Source organism: Drosophila melanogaster, chromosome 2L (assembly GCF_000001215.4).
Source record: "Drosophila melanogaster chromosome 2L".
NCBI classification, from domain to species: domain Eukaryota; kingdom Metazoa; phylum Arthropoda; class Insecta; order Diptera; family Drosophilidae; genus Drosophila; species Drosophila melanogaster.
In genome coordinates this window covers 18,284,717-18,310,627 of record NT_033779.5, presented here as the reverse complement: position 1 = coordinate 18,310,627, position 25,911 = coordinate 18,284,717, and the positions used below count along the sequence as shown (strand labels likewise).

General features: G+C 40.4%; 5 protein-coding genes and 6 long non-coding RNA genes across 14 annotated transcripts; 6 read left to right on the top strand and 5 right to left on the bottom strand.

Moving 5' to 3' along the window:
• Positions 1 to 21: 21 nt before the first annotated feature.
• lncRNA:CR44695 (long non-coding RNA:CR44695) lies at positions 22 to 504 on the bottom strand. Its single transcript, NR_124361.2, has one exon. It is a non-coding gene; the product is annotated as a long non-coding RNA:CR44695 (long non-coding RNA).
• Positions 505 to 666: 162 nt separating this feature from the next.
• On the bottom strand, positions 667 to 1,014 carry lncRNA:CR44694 (long non-coding RNA:CR44694). The gene has a single exon (NR_124360.2). It is a non-coding gene; the product is annotated as a long non-coding RNA:CR44694 (long non-coding RNA).
• Positions 1,015 to 1,181: 167 nt separating this feature from the next.
• CG43354 (uncharacterized protein) lies at positions 1,182 to 1,441 on the top strand. Its single transcript, NM_001259149.2, has 2 exons — positions 1,182 to 1,251; positions 1,308 to 1,441. Exons 1-2 carry the CDS (start codon positions 1,221 to 1,223, stop codon positions 1,373 to 1,375), a joined length of 99 nt encoding a protein of 32 aa, NP_001246078.1. The 5' UTR covers positions 1,182 to 1,220; the 3' UTR covers positions 1,376 to 1,441.
• A 502-nt stretch (positions 1,442 to 1,943) lies between these two features.
• On the top strand, positions 1,944 to 2,540 carry lncRNA:CR43353 (long non-coding RNA:CR43353). Its single transcript, NR_124359.1, has 2 exons — positions 1,944 to 2,027; positions 2,121 to 2,540. It is a non-coding gene; the product is annotated as a long non-coding RNA:CR43353 (long non-coding RNA).
• Positions 2,541 to 13,280: 10,740 nt separating this feature from the next.
• On the bottom strand, positions 13,281 to 15,788 carry CG5790 (uncharacterized protein). 2 transcript variants are annotated; one of them, NM_001299108.1, is made up of 1 exon: positions 13,281 to 15,788. In NM_001299108.1, exon 1 carries the CDS (start codon positions 15,477 to 15,479, stop codon positions 13,482 to 13,484), a length of 1,998 nt encoding a protein of 665 aa, NP_001286037.1. In that variant the 5' UTR covers positions 15,480 to 15,788; the 3' UTR covers positions 13,281 to 13,481. The 2 variants fall into 2 exon arrangements, with proteins under 2 accessions (NP_001286037.1, NP_609876.2); NM_136032.4 differs by having other exon boundaries at positions 13,367 to 15,788.
• Positions 15,789 to 16,571: 783 nt separating this feature from the next.
• lncRNA:CR43358 (long non-coding RNA:CR43358) lies at positions 16,572 to 16,895 on the top strand. 2 transcript variants are annotated; one of them, NR_124358.1, is made up of 2 exons: positions 16,572 to 16,629; positions 16,683 to 16,895. It is a non-coding gene; the product is annotated as a long non-coding RNA:CR43358 (long non-coding RNA). The 2 variants fall into 2 exon arrangements; NR_047994.2 differs by having other exon boundaries at positions 16,588 to 16,629.
• Positions 16,896 to 17,794: 899 nt separating this feature from the next.
• On the bottom strand, positions 17,795 to 18,106 carry Sfp36F (Seminal fluid protein 36F). Of its 2 annotated transcripts, none has more exons than NM_001299107.1 (2): positions 18,050 to 18,106; positions 17,795 to 17,991 (listed from the first exon to the last, which is right to left on the bottom strand). In NM_001299107.1, exons 1-2 carry the CDS (start codon positions 18,078 to 18,080, stop codon positions 17,915 to 17,917), a joined length of 108 nt encoding a protein of 35 aa, NP_001286036.1. In that variant the 5' UTR covers positions 18,081 to 18,106; the 3' UTR covers positions 17,795 to 17,914. The 2 variants fall into 2 exon arrangements, with proteins under 2 accessions (NP_001286036.1, NP_001163004.1); NM_001169533.3 differs by having other exon boundaries at positions 17,828 to 17,991.
• Positions 18,107 to 18,535: 429 nt separating this feature from the next.
• lncRNA:CR44693 (long non-coding RNA:CR44693) lies at positions 18,536 to 18,946 on the bottom strand. The gene has a single exon (NR_124357.1). It is a non-coding gene; the product is annotated as a long non-coding RNA:CR44693 (long non-coding RNA).
• A 219-nt stretch (positions 18,947 to 19,165) lies between these two features.
• On the top strand, positions 19,166 to 19,375 carry CG43362 (uncharacterized protein). Its single transcript, NM_001259147.1, has 2 exons — positions 19,166 to 19,230; positions 19,289 to 19,375. The coding sequence occupies exons 1-2, from the start codon at positions 19,200 to 19,202 to the stop codon at positions 19,354 to 19,356; spliced, it is 99 nt and encodes a 32-aa protein (NP_001246076.1). The 5' UTR covers positions 19,166 to 19,199; the 3' UTR covers positions 19,357 to 19,375.
• Positions 19,376 to 19,391: 16 nt separating this feature from the next.
• On the top strand, positions 19,392 to 20,201 carry lncRNA:CR44696 (long non-coding RNA:CR44696). Its single transcript, NR_124356.1, has 2 exons — positions 19,392 to 19,594; positions 19,664 to 20,201. It is a non-coding gene; the product is annotated as a long non-coding RNA:CR44696 (long non-coding RNA).
• A 4,706-nt stretch (positions 20,202 to 24,907) lies between these two features.
• Positions 24,908 to 25,783, top strand: CG31787 (uncharacterized protein). The gene has a single exon (NM_165248.3). The coding sequence runs from the start codon at positions 24,994 to 24,996 to the stop codon at positions 25,690 to 25,692; it is 699 nt and encodes a 232-aa protein (NP_724105.1). The 5' UTR covers positions 24,908 to 24,993; the 3' UTR covers positions 25,693 to 25,783.
• Positions 25,784 to 25,911: the final 128 nt, after the last annotated feature.

Genomic DNA, 25,911 nt, shown 5'->3' with positions numbered 1-25,911 from the left:
TTATTATTTTATTCTATAAATATGTGTGTACTTATGTAAATAATTTAACTTTTTTTCCATTATATTTCTTGCAGTGCATGAGCAACCGCAACTTTTGCTGGCTAACAGCAACATGGCGCACTTTTCCCGGGCAACTTTTGATGTTCGCTAGACATAATTCTAAGAAAATTTTGACACTTTTGACATTTAGTAGTTTTGTCTACGCGCAGTCGAAGTTAGGGTTGAAGTTGAGCCGGGGGCTTCAGCTTTGTCCATTGTCTTGGTCTTGTCCAGAATGCTGCCAGTAAATCCGTGAGCGCAATTAAAAGTTGCAACTACTTGGGGCCGAGAGTGTGGTAAAATTTGGGGTCTGGCCAATATCCAATGGTCAGCTGGCGGGCTTTGCGACCCGGAGGCAATACATTAGCCAACTGTGTTTGCTTTTGGCCCGCAATTTTATGTTAAACGAAAGTTGCCGAAGTTTGTAAGAGAAGGAGCAGTAAAAAGTTATTCCTGGACAATATGATATGTATTAAGGGCGTAAACTTTTCGCCTGCATAAGCTGAAGTTTTTTTTTGCGGTTCGAACATTTGGAAAGATTGAGTGGAAGTGCAGCAAAAGGTTTGGCATATGCCTTTATTGCATTTTATGTTTGAATAATGAATAAAGTCGAAAACAAGAAGGAACGCTGTAAATTCTGTTCAACGAATGTAGTATACCCTTTTAGTCTACAATGAACGGGTATAAAAAGCAACACTCTATGCTTAATAGCTGTAAGGTTTAAGAAGTTAACAAATTACATTGTTTCAATAGTGTTGATCATATGCAGTGATAACTTAATCAATTCTCATCACAAAGTTGGTGGAAAATTGCCAATGGCACATTTATTTGGCTTTCGGTTGGGGCAGGTGTTCGTCACTTCTTGGTCTATTTTCTTTTGTTAGATTTTATCATTTCTAATGCTTCACCCAAAATATACACTTTCGTTAAAAAGATCTAGTATCAGTGACCAAAATTAATAACACAATCCCACTACGATTTTCCAGTAAAAGAATTTTTTTAGCTTTAAAATTTTTTAAAGGTTTCGCATCGCTTCATAATAACGCTGAAATTTAGAAACGGTAGCAAATTCAGTGTGGAAATTAAAATTTTGTAGTTATAATGTATTGATAAAAAATACGTTTAAATAGGTTTAAAGCCGCAAACGTTTAATGTACAGTTTCTGTACATCTTGAAGCAATATGAGCCCTGCTAATTTCCTTTACTTTATTGGTGAGTTTTAAAGACAGCTAAATCTTAAGAAAAAATGAAAATAATATTTTTTGTAGCCATTATGGTATACGCATGTTGGCTTCCGGCTTGTTGGGGCTGGTCAAAATTAAATTCTGAAAATTAAATTTAATCTCAGTGTTTATCAGATTTATTGGCGTGGTAATCTTAGAATAAAGATAAATATTATGAATAAGTTGCATTGAGATTCTTGAAATGTGGGATGTAAACATTATATGTGACTGCATTGGGTAAAGTTTTAATACGGAGATCGCAACGGCCACAAATCATATTTACAACATTCCCTATCACGAAAATAATATCTTGTGTGCTTATCCGAATACTTCAGCCACCAATACTTCATACTGAAATTCAAGCATTCCTTGATTTCTCACGAAAAATCAATAGAAATTTGGTTTGTTTGGCATTCGAGACTTATTCAATTATGGGGTTTCCAACGCCCTGGAAACAATTAGCAAAGCCATACAATATCCATACGCATTCGCTGGCCACTCATGGGCCATTGGATTTCCTTAAGTGGTTTCATTGCCCGCCTATCGACGATTTACATCTGTTTCAATATATAGTTTAGGTTCGGTTAGCGCATGCAACGCAGAGATTACACCCACATAAGAAGTGTGACAAATGCGAGGGTTGCTCCTGCAATCTTGCTGACAATAATCTTAGGCAATTTATTGTGCCGCGTTGCTGGGATGGTGGCTAATGTCTTGGGGCAACACGGATTAGATGGTGACAAACCGCCCGGACAAGTCACGTTGGTAAGTAACGCCCCCCAAAAAATAGCACATCATTGGGGTAAAAAGTTCCGATCTATCTGGCAACTGTTGCTGATTATTTATTTGCGCTTTTAGCTCGCCACACACTGAGATAAATTTTCCACACACGCTGGTTTTTCCGTTGCGATCTTTGTGACAGCCAATGTGGCAATGTGGTTGGCAAGGGGAGTGCATGAAAGGAAGGAAAGCTGGAAGTCCTGGTTCTTTTTTGACAAGGGTGGACAATGGCGATTAGCGCTTGGCACTAATGGGGGAAGCCCAGATACATGGGCGAGAGTTTTTCTGTTTGCTCAAAGGCTTCGAGCACACAAGGGCTGCGGAAAGCTGGAGAAAATGGGGGAAATCTGCGGGAAACCCATGGAACGAGAAGCTGATGTCTGGGGAGCTATGTGTCCTGTTGCTGGTGCTGACTTGCCACTTGTCTTTATTAGTTTTTCGTATGAGTTTTGCTCCTGTCTCCCAATGCACTGCTAAATAAATTTGAGAACTGTGATTCCAATGCGAACATATGCATAATCAATTAATTGAAATCAGAGTGAAATGTTCTCATGTTCTATAACAGAGATCTATGTAAAATTCCCTTTAAAGTTTATATGCTTGCATCTTTTTTTAATAGGATATCTCTATTATTTTGATATTTACATTTTTTTTTCGCCATGTAAGCTGACTCTTCTCTTGTCAGCAACAGGATCTGGATAAAGTGCATTGGACATACTTGGGGTTTTGGTTAGTCGGTTGTGTGATATGAGGGATGGGAGGAGATTTAGCAATAAGGGGAAGGACAAACGACTTTTGCCACTTGTTTACTTGCTGCTTAGGTTATTAGCCAAAGCCACATGTTTGCCTAGTCGACCGAGCAGAGTGTGAAAATTGAATTTTTCTACGCTCTGCTTAGAATTTCTGATTAGTGAAATTTACATAAATATTCGGCAAATAAAATAAAATAAAATATAATTTCCTATCCTAGCCCTCCAAAAGTGCCGGACCTGAGTATCAATAAGTTTTCCTATCTATTCCAATCTCAGATTTCTAGGCGAATGAACTCTGGGGTAACTATTGCACCACGGGAGACAGAATGTCAATAATCTATCCAGATTCACTCAGGTAGAGGTTGAATCGGTTCTCCCCGAGAGTCTGGGTGTCCCGTGTCCAATGGAAATTCTTTTCGATGTCATTTGATGTCACGCTTCGAGAGCTGGAATTGGTTTTTGTTGCCGCAGCATCATAGGGAAAATCTGGCCAGGTTATTGACTTTCTTTGATTTGTCTCTCTCGCTGAGACAATAAATACTTGATGTGTTTTGTGTGTTTTTGTTGAACGTCCGACACTCGAAGGGGTATAAATTAAAATTCAATAAAAATGTCACAGCACAACAAACAGTTTTTGCCGCAGACCCTTTTTGTGGGTTTTATTTGAGTTTTGTGCAATTGAACCTCTACTTTGTGAGACGTGGTCCAGACTTTTCAGGTGGCAAGGTAATAATGTTTTCAAAAGGGGTTTGGAACAGAAAATTTAAGTTATTCATAAAATGCCTTTCAAATGTATACAACTTGGGTGATGCAAGTCTGCCGCGTTCCCAATTTGAATTAGACTATATAATAACTTATATAAGACAAAATCAAATTCCCTTTGCGTCCAATGTGGGTACAGTACCAGCTATTCACATATTAAATTTAATTCCGTCTGAAACTAACTTGCACATAAACAAACTTTGATTGCTATTCAAATCTGTTAAGTGGCGAGATCACTTTGAAATTCATGTGTTGGCCAGTGGAGAACGAGAGGACTTATAAAATGGGGCAATAAAATGGGAATAGGAGGACCAGAAATCCTGGCCAGTACGCAACAATTTATGTGCATTTATAATTCAAAGGGACACAGCAACAGGAAAAAAGGGAAAATAGATAAAAACCCAATAGAGGCTGGAGGAAAAGCGAGGAGTCGACAGACAGGCGACAGGCGACAACACAACACAAATTGAATTGGCTAAAAAGTTTTAATTAATTTATTGTTACTTTAGCCTGGCAGTAGCATCAGCTTGTGATTTCCCCCGGACACTTTTTCCCATCCGAAAGTCAGCTCATTTAAATTGTTGTCCTTGTGTTAATGCATGGCTGCAAAAGTTCTCTAATTGTTTAGCGCCACCCATTCCGAAGGGCACGAAGACAGCTAAATTGGAGTGTTAAGGCGGCTAAGGCGAGGGGTTAAGTTCCAATTGTGGGCTGGGTAATGGCCAGCAATGATTCAGCCGCTTAAGAGGTCACAGGGCTTCTCTCAGAGCTTTAGTTGTTAGATAGTTTTAGCTTGAGCCCTTTAAAGACCAACAAGTTTCGGAACTTTTAAGAACACACAATTGTTATAAAACAGTTTAAAACAAATATTATTTAAATGAGTTTGAAAGAATAACTTTTAAATTGAAACGATCTTTTCAGAAAAACTTGTAATTAAGTAATATTTTACGTCCAATTCACGATTGTATAATAATAAATTCCCCCAAAAGATAGGCAACCTTATAAAAACTCCTACTAAAGACCTCAGAACTACTTCTTAAAAGTCACCTAGTCCACAAAGTCAGATACATTTCAGAATGCATAAGAACCGAAGCCGGAAAACTCCCTAAGAAGCCAAACCACAATACGAGACTTAAAGACACGGCCAATTATTTGGCTTGCAACCGAATCGGGTAATAAATACACATCACCCTCGATTAAGATGTAGGCCAGAAAGGAAAACCCTTAGGAAACCGTGTGAGGGAAACGACACCTGTAACTGAATGGAACAACCCCGGAAAATTTGACTATACAAGAGCTACTTAGTCCAGGATGTTTCATTGTCCGCCGAGTGAGTCAATTGCACAATGAAGTTGTTTTGATGATGATCCCGGAAAAATCCACCGACAGCTGCCCCTAAAGTGCATTCCAGCGAATGTAAAACTATATTATTAATCAATATTTATGACGGTGAGCGGGGCTCAAGACAACCCGACCATCTATCAAATGAGGAGTTGGAAAAGTGTGGGGACGGCATGGAAACCCAAATGAAAACCGGGAAACCTGTTATGCGAGAGCAGGGTAAACAGACAGCGAGACAGCTAGGGTTGAGCCAAGAAGGAAAACATTTCCAGGTAGACCTCTCTCGATTCATGCTTGTATGCACTTTGACCACAAAAAGGTCAAGACAACGCTCCGAAAGATACAGATACTCGAGAAGAAAGACGCTTGGGAAAACACTCGAAAAAACACTGGGAAATCTGAAATAGCAATTGATAACAAAAAATATATAAAGCCCAAACTTGCTTATCAAGAAGAAAACTAACGACATATAAAATAAAATCATATTTGCAGAATCAAATTACATTAAAAAGAGGTTTATTTATCAAAAGAGTCTTCTATATTCTAATAGTAAAATAATTTACATATGTATATAGATATATTTTATTTTATTTATTGTTTTTTTTTCATATTTTCTTATATTGCAATTGGCTTTTTCCCAGTGCTGCTGCAGCATTATAAATTGCAGAGGGATTTCAGGGTCGGCGCTGGGCCGGACTGTCTTCTCTCAAGGTAGTCAAATAAATATTTTTTTCACAGACACAACTCGTTCAGGACGCCCCCCGCCCCTCCCCTACCTAGCGTAACCGTAACCGTCCCCTTCCCACTATATCTCCCTGGATTTCAATGTCCAACAGTCCGTAACCAAACAGATGAGCAAACGGACAACCGTAAAAGTGTTGCCGTTGCCATGGAATGTAAAGTCATCTTCATGCATAAATAAGCTCGGCAGCAAAGCAAAGTAAAGAAAATGAAAAGCAGAACGCAAAGTGTTCCCCCATATCAATTTCCATATTAAAATAGTCCAAGACTTGTATGGAAAACGCTTGCCTTTCGTCTTTGATTTGTTTGTAAAATATATCAAATACATACATATGTGTATGCTTTCCCACATCATTTGGACATCGGAAATATTTATAATTGAATGCACAGCCAAGTGAGCCGGGCCTTTCATAGAAAGTTTATTCCAATTCCATATAGTTGGGCTGCAGCTTGAAATAATTTCATTAAATTTCATGAGTTGCTTCTTTCAGTATTTCAGGTTGTTCTGCCCAAAATTTCTGGGATAACACTTTTCCTTAGTTTGCTTGATAATTTCTTTTCCACATAATTGATTGTTGTGGGCTTAACGCTTCGATGGCTTGGTGTAAATTTTCCTGATTTTCAGTTCAAACAAAGACTTCTGAAGTCAAGTGTTCCTCTCACCTTTGACATCATAAGTTGGCTCTACTTCCGACTAACTCACACCTTAGGTCACTCCTTAAACTGGGATATGAGTTCTATTGAATTATTCAAATATCTTACTTTTCAGTTCTACAAAGTTGTTAAATTTCAAATATATTTAAGCCACAATTTTAAAATATTTATGAGAAATACTCCTAACACTTCGACATCTATTTCGAATTTCTATATGCCACCGAAATAAATTTAATCATTTTTAAATAAATCGCAACCTCAAACAACATAAACAACGGATCTATTTCTATTCTCTCCGCGTTTGAACTAATTGATCAACATTTTCCCGTAACATTTGCATTCCTTTTCGGTTCCCAGGCAATGCAAATTTTTCCCAAACAATAAACCATTGCTGGCCATGTAATTAGTGCCAAAATCCAGGCCGGCACAATTGACAAATGAGCCCGGTTCGAAGCGGTGGTGCGTTGTTTCGCTTTATTAACAGCTTAACTTGCTGTTGGTCAACTGAATCGCACGGGCCGAAATCCGCGGTCCGAAAATGAAAACCATATGGGAAAATTGCAGGAGGGGCAGCGAAAATAGGGAGTTGAGAGCGCCACATGCAACTCAATTAAGTTCGGCGGGATCGACGGCTACTGTGTGGCTTAAATATTCGCTGTTGCATAATTTCCCGCTGTTTATAAAATATATTACGCTGGGCATAATAATTCACGCATGGAACGGGAACAGGAACTTTGAACAGGGAACAGTAACACCGAACAGGAGCAGGCTTCAAGCGTTGCGAAAACTAATTAAAACCGAACGGCCACTGCCAATTAAGGTGGCCAAGAGGACCGCGACACACCCACTCAACATGCATGAAATTCCCATAATAAATAGTTTGCTCGTTGGCGGGGCGTGGCATCTGAACTTACCTAATTTACTTCCTTATAAAAATTTGTGTTTTATGGTTTTGTACTACTTACATAAATATGCATATATGGTTTATAATTTTAATCGATTCTAATCGAAACTAAAGATTTGAAATACCAATTTCCAACAATGATACCAGAATTTATCAAGAACTAATATTTTTAAATGAAATTATAAATTCAATTTCTCCAGGTGCATGCACTCATAATTAAAGTCAACACATAAAGAAGCTTTATGACTGTGGCGGCGCCCAAAAAACCAGGTTTTATATTTCAATAGGCCCAACTGCCCGTTCATCCCAACTTCAGTTCAGTAATTAATTGTCACTCCGCGCACGAACACAAACGCAGGAGATCCTGAGAGGGAGATAGCAGCACGTAAAGAGAGGGATGGATAGAGCGATAGAGGTAACGCGTAACAGGAGAGACACACTGACCCTAATTACGTGTAACGAGTTCATAAATGCTACACGCACCTGCAGCAAGCGGCACTTACCCCATGGCGAACTCATGTGGCAAGAAATGCGGGGACACATTCGACCCAGATACCCTCGATTTGGTGTTTTTTGGCGCGATTTCGGTGGACTTGTGGGTCTAAAGAGAAGGAGATTGTTTTTAATTACGAAGCATGCAGGAGTTACAATATTTATTATAAGAGTGTTAATATATACCGTAAATAGATACGGTTGATTGTGAAAATATTCAAGATGAAATGAAATGCGAAAGCAAACTAATAATTTTCTCTTAGAAAAAACTATTTTATGTTTAATCAAAAGTAATCATTAACTTTAAGTACGGTGTTTTATATTGTATGATTAACAATGATTTAAATATAATCCAACTGAGTACTGAATTTTATCAACTAGTATTTAAATAACGATCATTCAAGCTGAATTATATCGAACTCCCATACAAAACACCTAGACCAATCAAAAACTTTGGCTTTTTTCCATATTAATAAGTATCAACTATAAGAATCCGCGTGCGCAGCTCCCTCACCAACTTGTTGTGGTCTCCTGTTGCAGCTAATTAAAATTAGGATAACGAAACCTGGCACCGGCAACTTTTGCCATTGTCATTTAGGCACAGGGATTCTCTGACTCCGGATCCGTATTCGGATCCGTATCCGTATCCTGTTGTATGTGGTGTGTTGTTTGTGGCCCTCAGCGAGCCACAACCCGGGGCGTGTGACGTGGCAACGTGGCACAGAGCGAGTGAGTGTGTGTGTGTGGGGTCCTGTGAGTTCTTGGACAGTTTTGTGATTTCACAACTGTTTCATGGCCATGTTCAGTTATGTTTCATTGTCCTGTCGTCCTCGTTTCGCTGCGTCCTTTTTTCTGTTTGTCGGAGGCAGTTAATTAATCTTGTCACTTGTCACCTGAAGTTTCTGGCTTAGCGCGGCTTGCTGTTATTTCTGCTGCCATTAATGCCACCTGACGTCATGTCAGCTCACACCTTTTCAGGTGAGCCGTCCAGAGGATTGAATTGGGTGTGGCTGAGCACCATTGTTTAATTTATAAACGAGCTCGGAGGAGGTTATATGGGTTAATAGTTAATAATGCCTGGGAAATTAACTCGCAAGTGACCTTAATACGTTATGCATTTACATTATTTTTTTAATATTTGGTATGTGTTTTTTGTTACTGTATTTTTATTAATAGGAAAAAGTTAACACTAGTAAAATAATATCATATTTAAACCTATTGCTTTCTTAATTCTTCTTCCTCTCGTAAATTTCCCACATTTTCATTTAGTGCAGCAATTAATCGGAACGACTCTTGAATCTGTCATAGTTACATTCTACGGACTTTAAGCTACGCCCACAGGTTATTATTTTTCATTATCTGCAAATACATACCCGTCTTTGATCCAGCTTCTTCTTTGGCTACACTATCTCTCTGACCGGTTGCAGGTATTATTGATGACGGTTCCCTTAACGAACTCCCAGACAGCTCAGCTCCTTCACATGCTCGTGCTTATCGCGCACATATAAAAGTCAGGAGAAATCGCCGGCGTTTTCAGTTGATTGCAGGTGCTGTTGCTGGATTGTCTCTTTATGCCACGCCTCTTTGTGCCACCTTCTGCCGCCCACCGAGCCATTGGATGGATGGTGGATTGGTATATGTGGTATATGTATTGCAGGTGGCAAAGCATAAAACTTCATTATTGTGTCGTGTCGCTTACGTGCGATGATGGCAATAGAATGCCGTTAACATCTGGCAGTCGCATCAGCGGCAATGATACCGCAAAATAGCAGCAGCGTTAGCAGCAGCAGCGGCCACACAAACGTGCAACACGGCGAGGGGCAACAACAAAAGCAATATATCACGAGTCCAGCTTTTAGCAAGCTTTTCATAATCAGTGATGCATTGCCAACAGCTAGCAGCTGACAACCATGAAGAGCATTACACTTGGCGAAAATGAGGCTCCTGGGTACTGAATCCAATGCGAAGAGCACTTTTCGACCAAATTCTGTATCAGATTTAAGCGCGAATATGCCGTTAAGCTTTGTAAATACGAATGCAAAATGCGATCCCTATGCTTAACTTGTTATATTTTTTAAGACATCGATTTTTCCTGCCACACAGATATTCAAAGCACTCTACCCATTTAAATCTGCATTTTTATTTGTGTAAAATAGCGGGGAAAATGACAGCTATGTGGGTGGCATGACATTGTTGTGAGACTCACGGCTTTTGTTGCACTTGTTGTTATTGCTGCTGACATAAATCCATATTTTGTACAGCGAATTTCACGTTTGGCCTGCAACAACAAGCAGCGGAAATCATAGGTGGAAAGCCAGGGAAATTGCTAAAAATTTCCAATTAACTTTAAAGTTCAAGGAGTGCCACAAAGAAATGCTGACCGCGGTGAATGACAATGCCACCATCGTGCTGCTAGTGCCGTGCAGCATAAATCCCATTTGAAGATGACAAAATATTCAGAGAATTCCCCTCTAGCCGTCTCTCTTACTCCTTGTCGTGCCATCTTTGTCTCGCCTTGTGTCCATCATTCTTCATTTAGTGACCCGACACGAGCGTAGGATGTCAGCAGCTGGTGTCTCTGGCTCTAGCATCGTCATCATCATCATCATCGATGTGGCTCCATTTTCCGCACCTTCCCGCCCACTTTTCAAGCGGTGTTGCGGGGATGGTGATGCTGCAGCAGTGACATCATTGGGAAAGAGACGGTTATGGGAGGACGTGTGCAACGCATGCGGAAAACAAACAATGCGCGGCAGGCGGACAAACAAACATTCAACTGACAGCAGAAATGCGCCACTGAGACAGATGAATGGTGATGCTGGGGTTTGGGCACCGGAGGGGGTGGTGCGCAGGGGGGGGGGTGGCGCACGGCAGCAGTGGGCCCTCGAACGAAGTCAACAGTCAACCGGAGCTTGCGGTTCCAGGACATTGCACCCTGCGGTATTTGCTCTCCATTTTTCGCCTTTAAAGTGTTGCCTACATTACAGCTAAAGGAAATATAGGTAGATGTCGGGTGTCATGTAAAAGTAAGTATATACTATTACCTTGTAAATAGTAAAAATATCTATGAATATGAAGTGGCAGAGGAACACAAAAATATTAATCTTTTTTGGATATCTTTGAATTGATGTGCTATTTTACTATCGTGTTTCAGCTGTAGCTGAACTGTTGGTAAATCTATTTTCCATTACTTAAAAAGTTGTTGCCATTAGATATTAAAATCTAGCTTTAAACTAAGAATACTGTGAAAATAATGATATCGATCCTGATCCTGATCTTTTGGTAATATGTAATATGGAATATATGGAATATATGTCAAAAATACTTGCTTTCAAAATGTATATAGACGAGATGCAGCGAAATTTGGGTGATTTGATATGTTCGGTGTGGCATCGATCTGAAATCTGCACAACTCGTCAATAGATTAGATACAAGCTTAATCTTAAATTTTTAGCTTTTATATCGACTGATTAGGAATATGTTTACTTCATATGGTCGGAAACTCTCCCTTCTAACTAATCTAGTATACCCTTTATTTTATGAATAGCGGGTATAAAAATACCGCCTCTGGCCGTAAAGTATTCACTTTGAGCGACTGCAACAATTTCAATCCAACACATCATCCAGTGCAGCTTTTTCTGGGCTGCCTCCTCTAATTACTTAATTACGTGCTTCGCCATCGCTGGGAAACCGAGTGTAGTATCGGATGTCGGGCAGGGCGGGAGTGACCCGGATGGGGGATTCCAGGCCGGGCAGCAGTGAAGCCAGCAGGAGCCACCGAAAAAGCCGCACTGGTTGCACCTGTGGCCAGACTAATCTATCATGTGCCATAAAGCGCTAAACGGGATGCGAGGAGTCGGCTGGAACGGCGGTGCTGTGGGAGCCGTCTCTTTAGTTTTCCGCCATCCTCGGCCATTTTCATGCCGTTCTGCCATAGCCTTTCCGCATTTTCCCGCTTTTCCCGCCTTTCCTCCTTTTATCCGTGTTGATAAGCCGCATTGTGTCCGGTGAGTTGCGCACGCGGCTTTTGTGGTCGAGCGGTCCGTGCAGCACTAGAAATGTTTATGGCTCCGCGGGGAGCTGGGGCTCAGTGTTTGTCTGCGTGGCGTGTGAGGTGTATCTTTGAGTGCGATAATGCACAGAAAAAAAAAGAAAAAAAATAGGATTCCTTTATATATCTGCGTCTGCACAATTGCACATTTTTGGCATCTAGCCCTTCTAAAGGATTAACACAGTTGTTATCGAATCATCTCTTGCAGTAGTCATATTTTCTTTTGATTAATATTAAATTTTAGTTGCGATTGAAATCTTTTCAGTGCACTTGGATTCTGAGTGAGGAATAGGTGTGTCGGTGTGCGTGTCAGTATGTGGGTGTGACTGCCGTGGCGCAGTTGTTATTGGCCAAACGAGTTGGCCATGTTGATCCCCAACGAAGCGGCTAAAAGCCTTTTGTGCCCCCTGTCCACGGAATGACGAACAGTGGATACTAGAGGCCGGAAGATGTTAAACTGCAGGCTATATTACCCTATTTTATTACATGCGACGGATTTCAATGGTTTTGGAGATACAATTTTTTCCGAGTCCACCAAACATGATCGCCATAAGCGAAAATGTATTTGAAAAAGTATTAATTTATGAAATTAAATACATATAATGGGTTGTTTTCATATTTCAATAATCTCTGTTATATAAACGGCTGCTAACATTTAGCCGCCAGCACAAAAGCATGCAATAAAATACGCTGAATATGGCTTTTGTTGTAAAAACTGCTGCATGCTCTTGGACGCAACAATTTTTCAGTTCAATAAAAAAGGGAGGGAAAACTTTTTAATAAACTATTTTGCAACGTCGACAGCTGAAAGTTCGTTTCTTGGTGACTTGCCAGAACCCCCAAAATTTTTCGTTTTTACACATTCAAACCAGCAGATAGAAATCTGATTTCTTTTCTGGGCTAAAGAATGAAATTGTCAACATAATTCCCAGTGAGCAATGCATTTTTTTTTGCTGCTGACGGACAAAAACAAATGGTAAAACGAAAAAATTACTCACCCAAAAGGGAAGATTCCCATAACCTTTTTGTGAGCAACAACAAAATAAAGTTTGTTGTAAGCGTCAATAATGCAAATTGATAAGACAAAAGGACAATTTTTCCTCGGTTCAGGCCTTAGAAAAGCCAATCGAGAAAATGGCTGTCGGGTAAAATATTAAATAAAAGAAAACCTGATTGCCATTAGATCATTTGAAGGCAGAAAGAGATTACGACATTCGTAAAATTGAAAGACTACAGAAGATGGCCTTTCAGAATTCAATGATAGATATGGGATCTATATGGCGCTTATCGACAAAAAATCCTCATTTATATATATCAAATAAAAATTATTTTTTAGAATGTCTTTATTTATTTTTTTTAATTTTTAATTGATTTCTATTACCCTTAACAGCATTGATTCCCGTTGTTCTTCATTTTTGAGCAAAACAAACATTAGATAGAAAATGATAAAGTTAAAACGCATAAAAATAATTAAAGAAGAAAGATACCGGAAATGCTAAAGTGCCTCGATTAATTTTGAATAAACATAAATACCATAAATTAACATAAATATACATTTTATTTTTAATGTTAATTTCGGGAACATTTCGCAGCTTCCATATAAAAATTTCGTTTTTTTTTTTTTTTTGGTTTGTGCACAATACAATTTTAGATGCCCACAGGTGGCCGCGGTAAATGCATTCTTCCTCTCAATCTGGTTATAAAGAAGGCAGGATACACACAAAGATAATCGGAGATCAGAGTCAGATGTTACCCGCTGCCTGTGACGCAGTAGAAGTAATTTCCATGGGATAGCATACGAATGCCTTTAGAGTTCGCGCCGCCGACGAAGGAAGTGTCTCTCTGGATCTCTGGAGGTGTTGCTGATGCTGCATTATATGCTGCTGCTGGTGCATTATAAGCTGCTGCTGGTGCAGCGGTATTCCCGGCGTAATGCGATGCTGATCGCTGAAGAACGGATGCTTTAGGGCCTCCTCGGCGGTGATACGCTTTTGGGGATTAACTTCCAGCAGACGGGACAACAAGTCGTAGGCCACTGCGGGAAATATATCCAGCCCATCGTACCTTTCCAAATTATGCCCACTGTTGCTGCACAGGCAATTAAACGTGGGCTGCTCACAGCTGCGGCACATTTCGGTGGTGCCATCGGGCCTTTGATATTTACGTTGTATTTCGGGGGCCAGAAAGAAGTCCGCATGGCGAAATCGCATGCACACCCTCCGTAAATCCAAGGTGTTCACCTTCTGCGCCAGCAAAATCAGCCTATCCAGCAGAAAGGCAGTCTTCCGCACTGGCATATCGCCAAATAGGTTGATTATTTCAGCCAGGGCGCCGCAGTCGTGGGGGGCCTTGAAAAATGGATGAAGACCAGAGAGCAAAGAGAGCATTATAACGCCAGCCGCCCACACGTCCACCGCAGTGGATTGTTTGGGATATCGGAGCAAAACCTCCGGGGGTCTGTATCCTGGGGTTCCAGCCCTTGAAGCGTGCATCTCCTTCTTCGAGGTGTTCGTGGAGACCACGTAGTTGTTGGGATCCGCATTTGGGCTCACGAGTCGCAGGCGGTTCAGCAGCCTCATGGTGTCAGCCCTCTGGTTGGCCACATCCTTTTTGGTCAAATGTCCACCCGCTTGCTCACGTAGTTTCTGTATACTCGGAGGTCCAGTCACAGCACGTTCCACGCTCCCACCGCCACCTAGAGCCCGCATCCTTCGACGGGCCATATAATCCTCAGCCTCGGCTTGGGCTGAATTGCCATCCGTCAACGTCACACTTCTACCATTCTCCAGGTCCCTCAGAATGGAGAATACTTCCCGGGAGCTGAGATCACTCGACTGCACTACACTACCATCATCGGCTATCCTTTGAGCCAATCCGAAATCGCAGAGTAAAAACTTTCCGGTCCTGCGGTTATAAAGAATGTTACTTGGCTTGACGTCCCGATGAATCACATTGAACTTGTGAACGTGTCGCAGCGCAATGAGCAAGTTCCTCAGATAGTCGCGTATCTCTGGGAAATTCAGGCTTCTGTAAATGTCGTGAAAGCGATCGTGGGTCATATAGGGCATGATAAAGGCCACGTTGTCGTTATATCTAATGCAGCAATTAATTCCGATTACATTTTCCACTCCACCAATGCGATACATGCACTCCAACTCTCTAAGAATCCTCTCCGGATGATTTGTGGGATTATGATGTTTGATGGCGAATCTCCTCCTTTGGGTTTCCACGAGACCCCTTTCCCGCTGCAGGGTTCCCAAGAGAACTGTGCTGAAGGTTCCACTGCCGATGCGACAGTGCACATCGAAGATTTTGTTGATTTCCGGAATGCTCTCCTGCAATTCTTTTAGGGCCTCTTCGTTTTTATCAACGGATTGCATATCCTTTGCCTGAATGGTGGATAGCTCCTTATTGGCGTTTTGCCGATTGATTTTTACTAATTTCTCGTTGAGATCGGCAGTGCACTTGGGAGCTTGTTGGAGAAGGAGCTGTTGATGCCTAGAATGATGGTTAGTGCCCGAAACGGAAGGCATAGTTCCGGATGCCATCGGAACGAACCTTTCGTTGTAGAACCGATTTCTGTTATAATTCGTTGAGGAGCTCTTCCCTGCCGATTCTAAATTCGTATTAGCACAATCCATGTTGGTCGCCGACTTTCCCAGAAGACCCATCCCAATGGCGTATAGAGATTTTGTCATCGCCTGTTGACTGCGGTGATGTTGAACTTCTTTCTTGTCCATTTCATTAAGCACATGCGCTAGCCATTTACAGCCCACGGTCTAGACGAATGGTCCCAATAGTTCTTATCTTTCAACTTTGGCCTATAACCGTTTATCTTTAATGCCGATTTCTTGGTCTGTTTCTGGGGCTCAGCGCTATTAAGCTGGTGCGGTAAACCGCGGTATGAACACAATAATTTCGAATGTATTCGGGGGCTTTTATTTCCGAATTTGGTGTTAGAAAAATGATCAGCTACTAAATAAAGACTACGTATTTGTGTTTTTTCCTAATCATTATTTGACAACAAGAGCAAAGCTTTTGCTTTAATGAAATGATTTTTCCAACAACTTTATTGGTGCCTTGAATGGTGCTGCATATTTCGACTAATAAGGGGTCCATTGAGCAGTTGATCAAAGCCTTTCTTCTCCCATGATGTATTTATGGCAACTAACTCTATCACACTACTCAAATTTTCCGCACTCTTTTTGGCTTTGTTGTTATGCAAAATCTATGGCAGATGTGGCTGTTGTTGCGTTTAATTGTCTGCACGGTGTCGCCACCTAGCGGCAACATGCTTGCTTTTGTTTTCAGACGCGTGCAGTTTACCTTCGCAGGAGTGGATCCTGCAAGTGTCCACCCATTTTAGGCAAAGTTTCGCCCGTCTAAAAAAGGGCGGTGTCAACAACAGCTGCCTGTCCACTTGTTTTTCACTTGATGCTCAAAGTTTTCCGCGGCAACAGCTGAAACATTGGGAGCAACTAAGCTATGTCTAAATGTCCTGCTGCTTCATTTCACTCGTTTACAGGGAATTTATTTCAAGCAGAGAGGTATACTTTTTCAACTGTTCATTGGATTTTGCTTTGGGAAATAAGGTGTTCCCTATGAGTAAAGGAAAATATAGTTTATTTATTACTGTTATATAACAATACATTATATTTGCAAGAAATATACATTTCCAAATTTGACATGACTTTTACATGAATATTTAATGGTGCAATGAACTTTTAAAAACTACAAAGACATTTGACATTTTTCAGAATTTCATTACTAATAATGTAATTATCCGGAACTAATTTTGTTGATCTATAAATACCGAAGATCGGTACCTCATTACTAAAAGCAGATCGCTAGATAAAATCATTATGAGTTTGTTGTATCTTATCATTGGTTGTATGTATTTTTAATTAAATAATAATCTAATAAATAATTCGTTTACCTTTCAGCCTTTGTACTAATGGGTACCCCCTGTCCACCTATGGCACCAAGATGCCGTCTTTAAAAAGCAAATTCACAATGGGTCTTGCCGACTAGTATGACTAATTAATTAATATCATATTTGCTCAAGCGCTTTTTTCATCAATTTTTATGCATCTACAGTAATAGGCAGTAGATCTTTTCCTACTGTGTATACACAGCTGATTAAATTTGTGTAAATCAATTGTGGCATTGGCAGTTAAGTTTGCCCTTTTAGAAAGCCATTTGGCTGTCGAAAATATAAATGGGAAATTAATGTGTTCAGTCATTACGAAAGTTTTGAGAACCGAAGAGGCTACATCGCCAGGACCAAAGTAATTGCCCAACAAGGCAAACTGGTTAACTGGCATTTATGTAAGAGCGGGAATTACAATTACCCAATGCTTTCCTTGGCGCTGTTTTCATTTGGATTTTCCCCGCTTTTCGAGCCACGTTCTTCCGGACCCAGGACCTCCTGTTTATTCATTGCCGGCAGTCAAGTGCAACTGGCCTTTTCGAAGTTTGTGCAAAACTATTGTCAATTGCGCCCGGGCCCAATGAGACTTGGAGTTGGCTCCGGGAATTCTTGAATGGCCAAAACACAATGCAGAACAACACTTGGCTGCTTACCCCCCAACCGCCCACAGCTCAATGGAGATTTCAGAGTGGATAGAGATGTGAGTTCCACCACCCACCGACAACGACTTCTTCATCAAGCGAAACTCCCTTTGACCGAATTTCCTTGGCGCCTTCCGTCGTGGCAAGCGCCAAACGGAAACTTTTCCAACCAAGTCAGTTGGGATTAGCCTTGATGGCCACGAGGAGCCGAGTGCGAAGGACTCCTCGCCAGCTCGGGTTCCAGGTTAGACACTCGTTTGGTGGCAAACTGCAAATTAAGCTCGACAAAACGATTTGCTTAGATTGCCGTGTACAAATAGGTTGGCCCGAAACGCTTGTTGCAAATGCCTTGGTAATGAGGCATGAGGTATACAAAGTTAGATTTAATTTTTTAGGATAAGCAATGCAAGGACTTCTTACATTTCCTTTGGCCTTTACAATTAACTACAATACCAGAAATTAGAAATCAGAATATCATCTATAAATTTGACTTCAATATTAGCTGCTTTGTTTTATTGCTTTGTTTAATTTTGATTTTTTGTTGCTTTCAGAAACTAACAGATTTTACATTATTATTTTATTTTATTTTACATTATTAATATAGTTAATCGTCATTTATACAATTCAAAGGACTACATTTCTCAGTATTATGTGGAAATTTTCGTACGAACAAAAAGATTGCTATGGAAAAAATATTGTTTAGACTTTTCCGGCATTACTTTAATGAGCATATATTTACCTAGAATGATTAAAGTGGCTTTGACACTCATTTTGCTTGAACGCTGGGAAGTGTTGGTTATAAAAGCTTAATAGACTAGTTAAAGGCTTTTAAAGACTCGCTACATTAGGGTCGATAGATTTTTTTAGTCACGGTTAAGCGCAACAAATCTTTGATTGTTACATCTGGTAAATATTGATAATTTAATAGTTTACATGATGTGTTATAGTTAATATGGCCTTTATATCTTTACATAAGTGTTATTTAAGGTAAATTAATATTTAATAATTTTTTACGCCTTTATGATTTTATAGTTGAATATTCAAGTAAAAGAAGATACATTAATAACTAACAATTTGTCACGCCTTTTGCTTTTTTAGTTAAATATTCACGTAAAAAGTTAAATTAACATTTTTCAGTCCAACATGAAGTCTTGTTGACGTTTGGCCAAACAATTTCGCCTTCCTTAGCCGAAACATGTTGGTGAGTCATGGGAGTGGTATAGGTATGGATATGAAGGTGGGCTTAGACACTCGAAATCTTGTTCAGGCCCAACACCCGTCGCGCTGCTTGTTGATTGTTTGGCCATTTTGCGGGTGCAATTGATGACACAGGTGGTGGAGAATGTTGCCAGGTCTTGCAAATGACCGCAGTGCGGCTAAAAAGGGCAAATGCGAGGGGAAAAATTTAGGAACTCAGGCCACAAAGGGCTCGTTTCGGTAGACGGATGCAGTCCTAACTGAAAAGTAAAGCCTGTGGAAAATGGCCAATGGCAAAGACATTTCTTTGGCTTTCGGTTGGGGCAGGTGTTCGTCATTTTTTGGTCTATTCCCTTTTGTTAGATTTTATCATTGCTAGTGCTTCACCCAAAAAATACCCTTTCGTTAAAAAGATCAAGATCAAAGATCAAAGATCAATCATTTTAGATTTAATTTACAAGTATCAGCAACCAAAATTAATTTCACAATGACACTGTGATTTTTCAGTAATACTTTTCTTGCTCTCATTCTTGCAGCGCTTCATAATAATGCGGAGATTTAGAAACGGTTGTCAATTCAGTGTGGAAATTAAAATTTTCTAGTTACAATATATTAATACAAAAATAGGTTTAAAAACTAGGTTTTAAAGACGCAAACGTTTAATGTACAGTTTGTTTACATCTTGAAACAATATGACCCCTGCTATTTTCATTTACTTTGTTGGTGAGCCATAAAGACCGATACAAGTTGCGAAACTTTACAAAAATAAACTTTTTTGTAGCGATTATAGTTGAAGGATGTAGAGCTCCGTCTTGCTTTAGCAAAATTAAATTTGATCCAACCAAATAAATCTCATCCCAATGAGCTCAAAAGTATTTTCCTATGCCTTGAATAACGGTAGCAAAAGTTTTAAAATTTTAAACGATTTGGTTATTTTAAAAACTTTTGATTCTAAATTAAAAATAGTCGAATGCACTAATTATAAATCGACCTTACATAAAGGGTATTGGGATGTGGACTTAGTTTGGATCGATCTTATCTCTCCTGTAGCTTTTGTTTGGCTGTTGTTACCCAGTCTCGGGTTGAGGTAAGCCGAAGTGCAATTTAATTTCCCCGTCGATGATTGATGCTACCATGTGGAGGGTTCACTTTTCAGTGTCCATTCCGTTCCCCGACTCCTTGCAGCAAAGGATAATGCCACACAAATAGCTAACAAATTTTGCCTGCCAGGACACCGAGGACAACGGAGAGAAAACCACAAACAGCGGCAAAGGGAAACTTTTTATCGCTGGCCAGGTTAACTTTTAAGCAGACCAACAAGGACTCCCGATTTAAGAGGAGCGCAGGACATTTGCCGGAGATAAACAGATTTATTGTGCTTAAGGACGCACGTTAAACGGGGCGGAGGGACTAACACAGTAAGCCGAAAGACCAAGTACAAGGACAGCGATAAGGGCTGCGGAACTGCCAGGACTGTTTATAGATTTTTCGGTGTCCCCAATTAGCGCAAAAGAAAGGCGGGGGAGATGGGGAGATGGGGAGAAGCGTCGGAAATTAGGGGAATAAAAAGAGTACAGACACTGTGCTCCTGTGTCCTTACTCCGTACTCGTTTCAGGCTAATAGAAATGTCATAGTAACACTAAGAAAAAATATGTGATAAAAAGCAATTTCAAGCGATACGAGTTTTTAATGTAAACTAGTCGTTTAATAAGTATGATTAAAAAGGCAACCGTTTAATGTTTAACATTATGTGGAGATTAATAATCTAATTTACGTTTCTCTCTGAAGTTGTAGCTTCCTTTGTTCCCAGTGCATCCTTAGCCGAGTCCTTGGAGCCCGAAGTGCAACTTTTTACTCCGCTCCTGTCGCCAAGTTGTGACAGTTGGCAAAGGATAAACGCAGGCAGCGGGACAAAATTAACCACAAATGATGACAGTGCCGAGAAATGTGAAAGTTTCGCCATCGAAGTCGAAAGCAGGTGAAAAGGATGTCGCGGCTTTGTTGCGCTTCGGTGGCCAAGGATTTCAGCGGCTTCCTGGGCAGCCACTTGCGGATAACTGCGGCCACAAATGAGCTTAGTTGATGTTTTAGTCCTTCCGCTCATTTCCCTTGCTCTGCTTGGTGCTTCATCCGGGCACGTTTATGCGATGAGTCTGTAGGTGTTTTAAAGCTTACACCCCAAATGTTCTTATTGCTAATGTTTTGCTCTAATTGAATTGGCTAAAGGTATCATAAGTCGAAACTCAGGGGAGCAGAACACACAATTGCCGGTATGGGCCAATGGGAAAAGTGTTAAGGAATATTCGGATTTTAAACGCAAAGCTAAACTGTACTCTTAAGCTGAATCTATCTTAACGGCTCGTAGTTTGGGCTTAGCCCGTATAAAACTAAATTAAATAAAACAAGACTCATGGAATAAACAAACGCACCGAATGGGTTCGCTTATATATGATTGTGATTCCATTTATCTTCCTTCTAAAGCATTTAAGTTTTCACTCCATCGGCAGATTTACAGATAATAAACTCAATGGGATTTGACAGGTCAACAGAATGTTTAGAACCCAGTTCCTTTGTCCAGCTCGGTATAAACCCAGTTGCAGCTGCGCTCTCCTTCGACTAGGTCCTTACAAGCAGTTCCTGCAACCTTCGTGCCACCTTTGAAGTCAACTAATAGCCGCAACGATGGCGACTTTGTCACACTTCAATGGGCCACAACAGCAATAAAAACAAATAACAGCTGAAAAGTTGTCAAGGAAAGCCGTGCCGGGTTGTGGAACTGATAGAAAATCAGGGGGATGGGGAAATCTAAGAGTGAACTGCAATTTCCACACCAAATCGAAGTTGCCTCTGTGGCCGTTGGCATTGCTTTTAAGCTTAGTTAAGAAGCACTTTGGAGAGCTTTTCCAAAGCTGCACCAATGTCCTTGCCTTCACATTTCCTCCTTCGCCGGTGGAAAGTTGTTGCTTCATAGCATTTTATGCTTGTTCAAGTTGTCGTCGGAAATTGCTTATTTATTTGAACTACTCGCTTGACCAACAAAAACCAAACTAAACAAGGAAAAAAGGAAATCAAACATCTAATGGCATAATTCCCGGCCTGTCTCACTCTGGTACCTGAGTTGATGAGTTTCCCTGTCCGACATTGGGGCAATAAATTTTCCCTGGAAATGGCTCTGTTTTTCCACTGCACCGACTGACTGACAACTTGTCGTTTGTTACTAGAAAATTCAATGAATATTTGCTTGGCTGCCGACCAAAAAAGAGAACACAAATATATGGGGAAACCATTTCATTGACTGCATTTTCCACATGAGATTCGGAGTTCCTCCTCTGGGGCCGCAAGTGAAAGTGGCTGTATATTTTTTGCATGCCTTCCTGCAGGTACTATAAATTTTACCAGCTTGTCAACTGATTTTCTTCTTCGAAAATTCATTCAATTTTCTGCCCCTTAAATTCTTAATTGTGGGGCCTGCAAAAGTTGCTTACACAAATATCAATAACAATAAATTGTAGATTTATTGGCGGTTGGGGCGCAGCAAAGGGAGGCAGGCACAAAATACAAATTAATATATTTTCGAGGCCGAAAAACAATTTGCCCCTAAAGAAAATTTTCTGAAGCTCCAGGCTCCACAACAATTTGTCTTGCTTAATCTCAGTTCATTAATTTAAAGTGCTACTTGCAGAAGAACCTAGAAATACTCAATGGAGTTGGTCAAGGAATTTATCCCTCGCTATGGAAATTGTCAAAACATCTTTCTGGCCGAATTTGCGGTTGGGTTTTCTTTCGTTCGAAATTTTGTGGCTCGCACAAGGCTTCTTCCACAGAATTTAGTTCCATTTGGCTTAGCATTTTGCAATCATTGGCAGCAGCCGTTTTGAGGATTAGGGTCAACTGGCTGTTGTTGTGTCTTTAATAATTCATGAGCCATCTCTGTGGCTGACCTTCGCAATTCTTGGGGTCAATTTATTCTGGCCCAGGATCGGAGGCATCATCCATCAGCCAAAGTGGCTCAACAGCTGAATGACCGACTGGGAAAGTCGAGCCCATAACTCTGAGTAGGTGTGGCATTTGTCAAGGACTTGCTCTGATTTGATGGGGTAAACAAACGCCACGGACTGTCGCTAATAGAAGATAAATCAAAATGTGTGCGTAGAATGGATTAAGAATATTCCGAAAATTAGTAATTTAAAAATGCATTTAATTATTAATAAATAAGAACTGTATGACATAGTTCAAAATCAAGGACTATTTCAAGTTATTCATAGTAACAGCTACTCTTGTAGCTGCTTAATAAATTGATATGGATTCTTAAAAAACTCAACACATACTTCTTTCAATAGCTACCTTAAAGATTCCCCAAGCTTAGCTAACTTCTTTCGTCGCCCTCATCTTTTTATCGCCATCTTAATTTCATCAAATTAAATTGGCTTCCTCGACAGCAGGGTTTTAATCTTCTTCCACCTGCCACGCCCTCAGGAACGCCCCCACACCTGGAGCGCCCCCAGCAAACAATCAACTAAAGCAACACGCACACATACCTTCACACACAGGGGCACACGCAACGCACACAAATGCGCTCCAATGATTCAGACTCCGGTGTCGGCTACTTTGCAGCTGCCGACGCCTTCCACATTTCACGCTGTAAGACACCCCGCAGAATCTACACTGAAAAAACACATTAGTAGCTCTAAAATTGATGGAAAAGAAAACAAACAAGCATATTTACCATTTATATATAAAGCATATATATCTTTCTAAAATTATAGTAAATAATACAACATTTTTGAATATTATTTTTTTTCTTTTCAACGGCAATCTAGTAAAGGGGTTCTTTCCGTGTAACTCTCTTCCTATTTTCTAGTCCTGATATTGCCAGCCAGCTTTTTCTAGCTGCCATCACCTGCAGTGGACCCGAGGCAACATTTTTTATGCGTCCTATGTGCAGCCTTCATGCTTCGACTGTGTATTCCAGCCTCTGGCATTTGGTCGTCGTCGCGAATGCATTTTTTTGCTTTCTAAAAAAAAATATTACTGCTGGCTTGCACTCGAGAGGGAGGTAGTTCAGGGCCTGCTGTGCACTCATCGCACTTTTTTTTAAGTAAATAGCTAAAAATGAAGTGGCGTATGGCAGTTAAAGTTATAAAGCAACCAGAGCCTATCAAACAAAATATAGCGGCATGAAGAAATAAACTGAAGTAGGCATATTCAAACATACGAAATTCGTAAGTAAAATAGAAATCCAGACGTATAATATTGTATAATGAATACAATAAAGACTTAGGAGGGAAACTAGTTCCTTTAAATTTAACGTTTAAAATCGAATTTAATTGATTTGGTTGCCCGAGTACAACGAAAGGAACTTTGAATGAAGGGAAAATGGGATAAGCAACGAAAAGGTTTAAAAATGAAAACTCTGAAGCAAACAAATGCAACTACACATACCTATGCATACCTTTTTCATGAGTGTGGGCTATTATGTAGTCGTGTGTGTGTGTCTATTTGTAAAGTGTCCCTGCCCAAACGCAAGCATTTGTTGGTTTCGCTCCTTTTTATACGATATTTTGCTCTAGCAAAGCTCCAGGAGGTGCTATACTCATACTCTTACAAAGCTAAGCTTCTTATATTTTGCAACAAAGCCATGGACTGAATATAACTAATAAAATTAAAAAATTATAGAAATGTTAAATTATCAATATTTTAAATTATTAATAATATTCATTGGCAACAAATTCTTAAAGTACTCAAAGGGTATAGCCTTTTCATCGATACTGTTACACATTTTAGCGTACTTTTTGTCTCATGCCGCGACGCCGACAGTTTTTAAAAAAATGAAAGCGCTCGACTCGCCACGCCGCCCATTCCAGTGCCACGCCCACTGCCATTTCCAACAGCCACCGCCCACCATTGGCAGCATCAGCAGCAACGGTAGCATAAATTTCCATTACCGTTGACAAATATTTACACATCGACCTCAATTCATATTCCTTTTGATGCTGTTGCTTTTAGTTTTGCCAGTCGGGTGGGTGGTGGGTGGTCTTTATAAGGGGTGATATGGTATGGAATTGCGAGGTGGGCGGGCGGCAATTGGTGCTGGCTATTAAAAGCTGCATTTAGCACTATTCGCTCACACTACGCTCCTCCAAAGGCCATGTGGCAATGCACTGCAGAAAAGCGCGGCAAGAGTAAAACTTCTAGTGTTGTTCGTTCAAAAATATTCAGAAAAATACAATAAAAAAACAGTTTCTATTATAATGTCAGTCGTATGTTAGAAAAATTATACATTCAGTTGGAAATAATATTAAAAGACAGGGAAATGTAATATTAAATTATCTTTAAAATGCTGCTTTTCTCCAAATGTTTACTTTCGTCACTGAGCAGGCTAGTTAGTCCCTTCACTTCCCTAAAAACAGTCAGACTGTAAAATAGGCAACCGAACACCAAGCAGTCGAACAATTCGAGTCGTAAAATTGGAAAAGCGTCGGAAAATGTTCCGAATCGCTCGTGTTATTTGGCTGCTGCAGTTGCTGCTGCTGTTGGATCTCAAATTTTCCAACGCCGAGCCGCACAACAAACAACTGACTGTATTCGCGGAAGCTGGTCGACAGGAGTGCTTTTATCAGCCGATTGCCACCACCGAGAACATTAAAATCGACTATCAGGTGATACATGGAGGTCTCGGCGAGACACACATCAATTTTAATCTTATGGATCCAAGTCGTCGACTTCTGATAGCAGAAACCAAAAGGCAAATGGGGAAACACAGCATTCAGGCTAACGAAACTGGTTCTTATAAGTTTTGCTTCGATAATACCATCAGCACTTTTAACCAAAAGATAGTTTCGTTTACTCTTGAAGTAGCTCCGGCCGATCGAGAAGAGCGGGAATTGCGTGATCTTCGCCAGGAAATGTTAACCGACTACCACTTTGACGTGGCCTATACTGGTATCGATAGTTACGTGGGCAAGATCCATGTGAACCTCATGAGATCGCGTCAAACTCAGGACTTCATTCGAGCGATAGAGGCCAGGGATCGCAACGTGGCCGAATCCACCTACTCCATGGTCAACAAATGGTCGTGGGCCCAATTTTTGTCCATGATATTTGTTGGCTTTCTACAGGTCTTGATGGTCAGGAGTATTTTTAATACGACTGGAACGTTTTACAAGTTTTGGAAAAGTTTTTAAGCTTCAGCCCTGTAAGATTGAAAGAGTCGTTGGGTATATTTAAAATGATTTATCAGGGCTTGCAGACTGGAAAATAAATATAAGTATAGGCAAATATTTAATACTTGAAAAGATTTCACGAAAAACTTATTAAAAGTACAAAAATCTTCCACACACTGATACTCAAGCTTGCTGAGAGGTCTCTTCCTCATTTGGCTGCTCCTTGTGTGAGCTTCCTCC

Bases quoted from the DNA above. Each gene is read 5' to 3' on its own strand.
- CG43354 (NM_001259149.2), top strand. From the start codon at position 1,221: ATGAGCCCTGCTAATTTCCTTTACTTTATTG. The intron at 1,252-1,307 runs GTGAGTTTTAAA...TATTTTTTGTAG, and splicing joins TAATTTCCTTTACTTTATTG to CCATTATGGTATACGCATGT.
- CG31787 (NM_165248.3), top strand. From the start codon at position 24,994: ATGTTCCGAATCGCTCGTGTTATTTGGCTGCTGCAGTTGCTGCTGCTG.
- CG5790 (NM_001299108.1), bottom strand. From the start codon at position 15,479: ATGGACAAGAAAGAAGTTCAACATCACCGCAGTCAACAGGCGATGACA.
- Sfp36F (NM_001299107.1), bottom strand. From the start codon at position 18,080: ATGAGTGTCAAAGCCACTTTAATCATTCTAG. The intron at 17,992-18,049 runs GTAAATATATGC...TTTTTTCCATAG, and splicing joins AGCCACTTTAATCATTCTAG to CAATCTTTTTGTTCGTACGA.
- CG43362 (NM_001259147.1), top strand. From the start codon at position 19,200: ATGACCCCTGCTATTTTCATTTACTTTGTTG. The intron at 19,231-19,288 runs GTGAGCCATAAA...ACTTTTTTGTAG, and splicing joins TATTTTCATTTACTTTGTTG to CGATTATAGTTGAAGGATGT.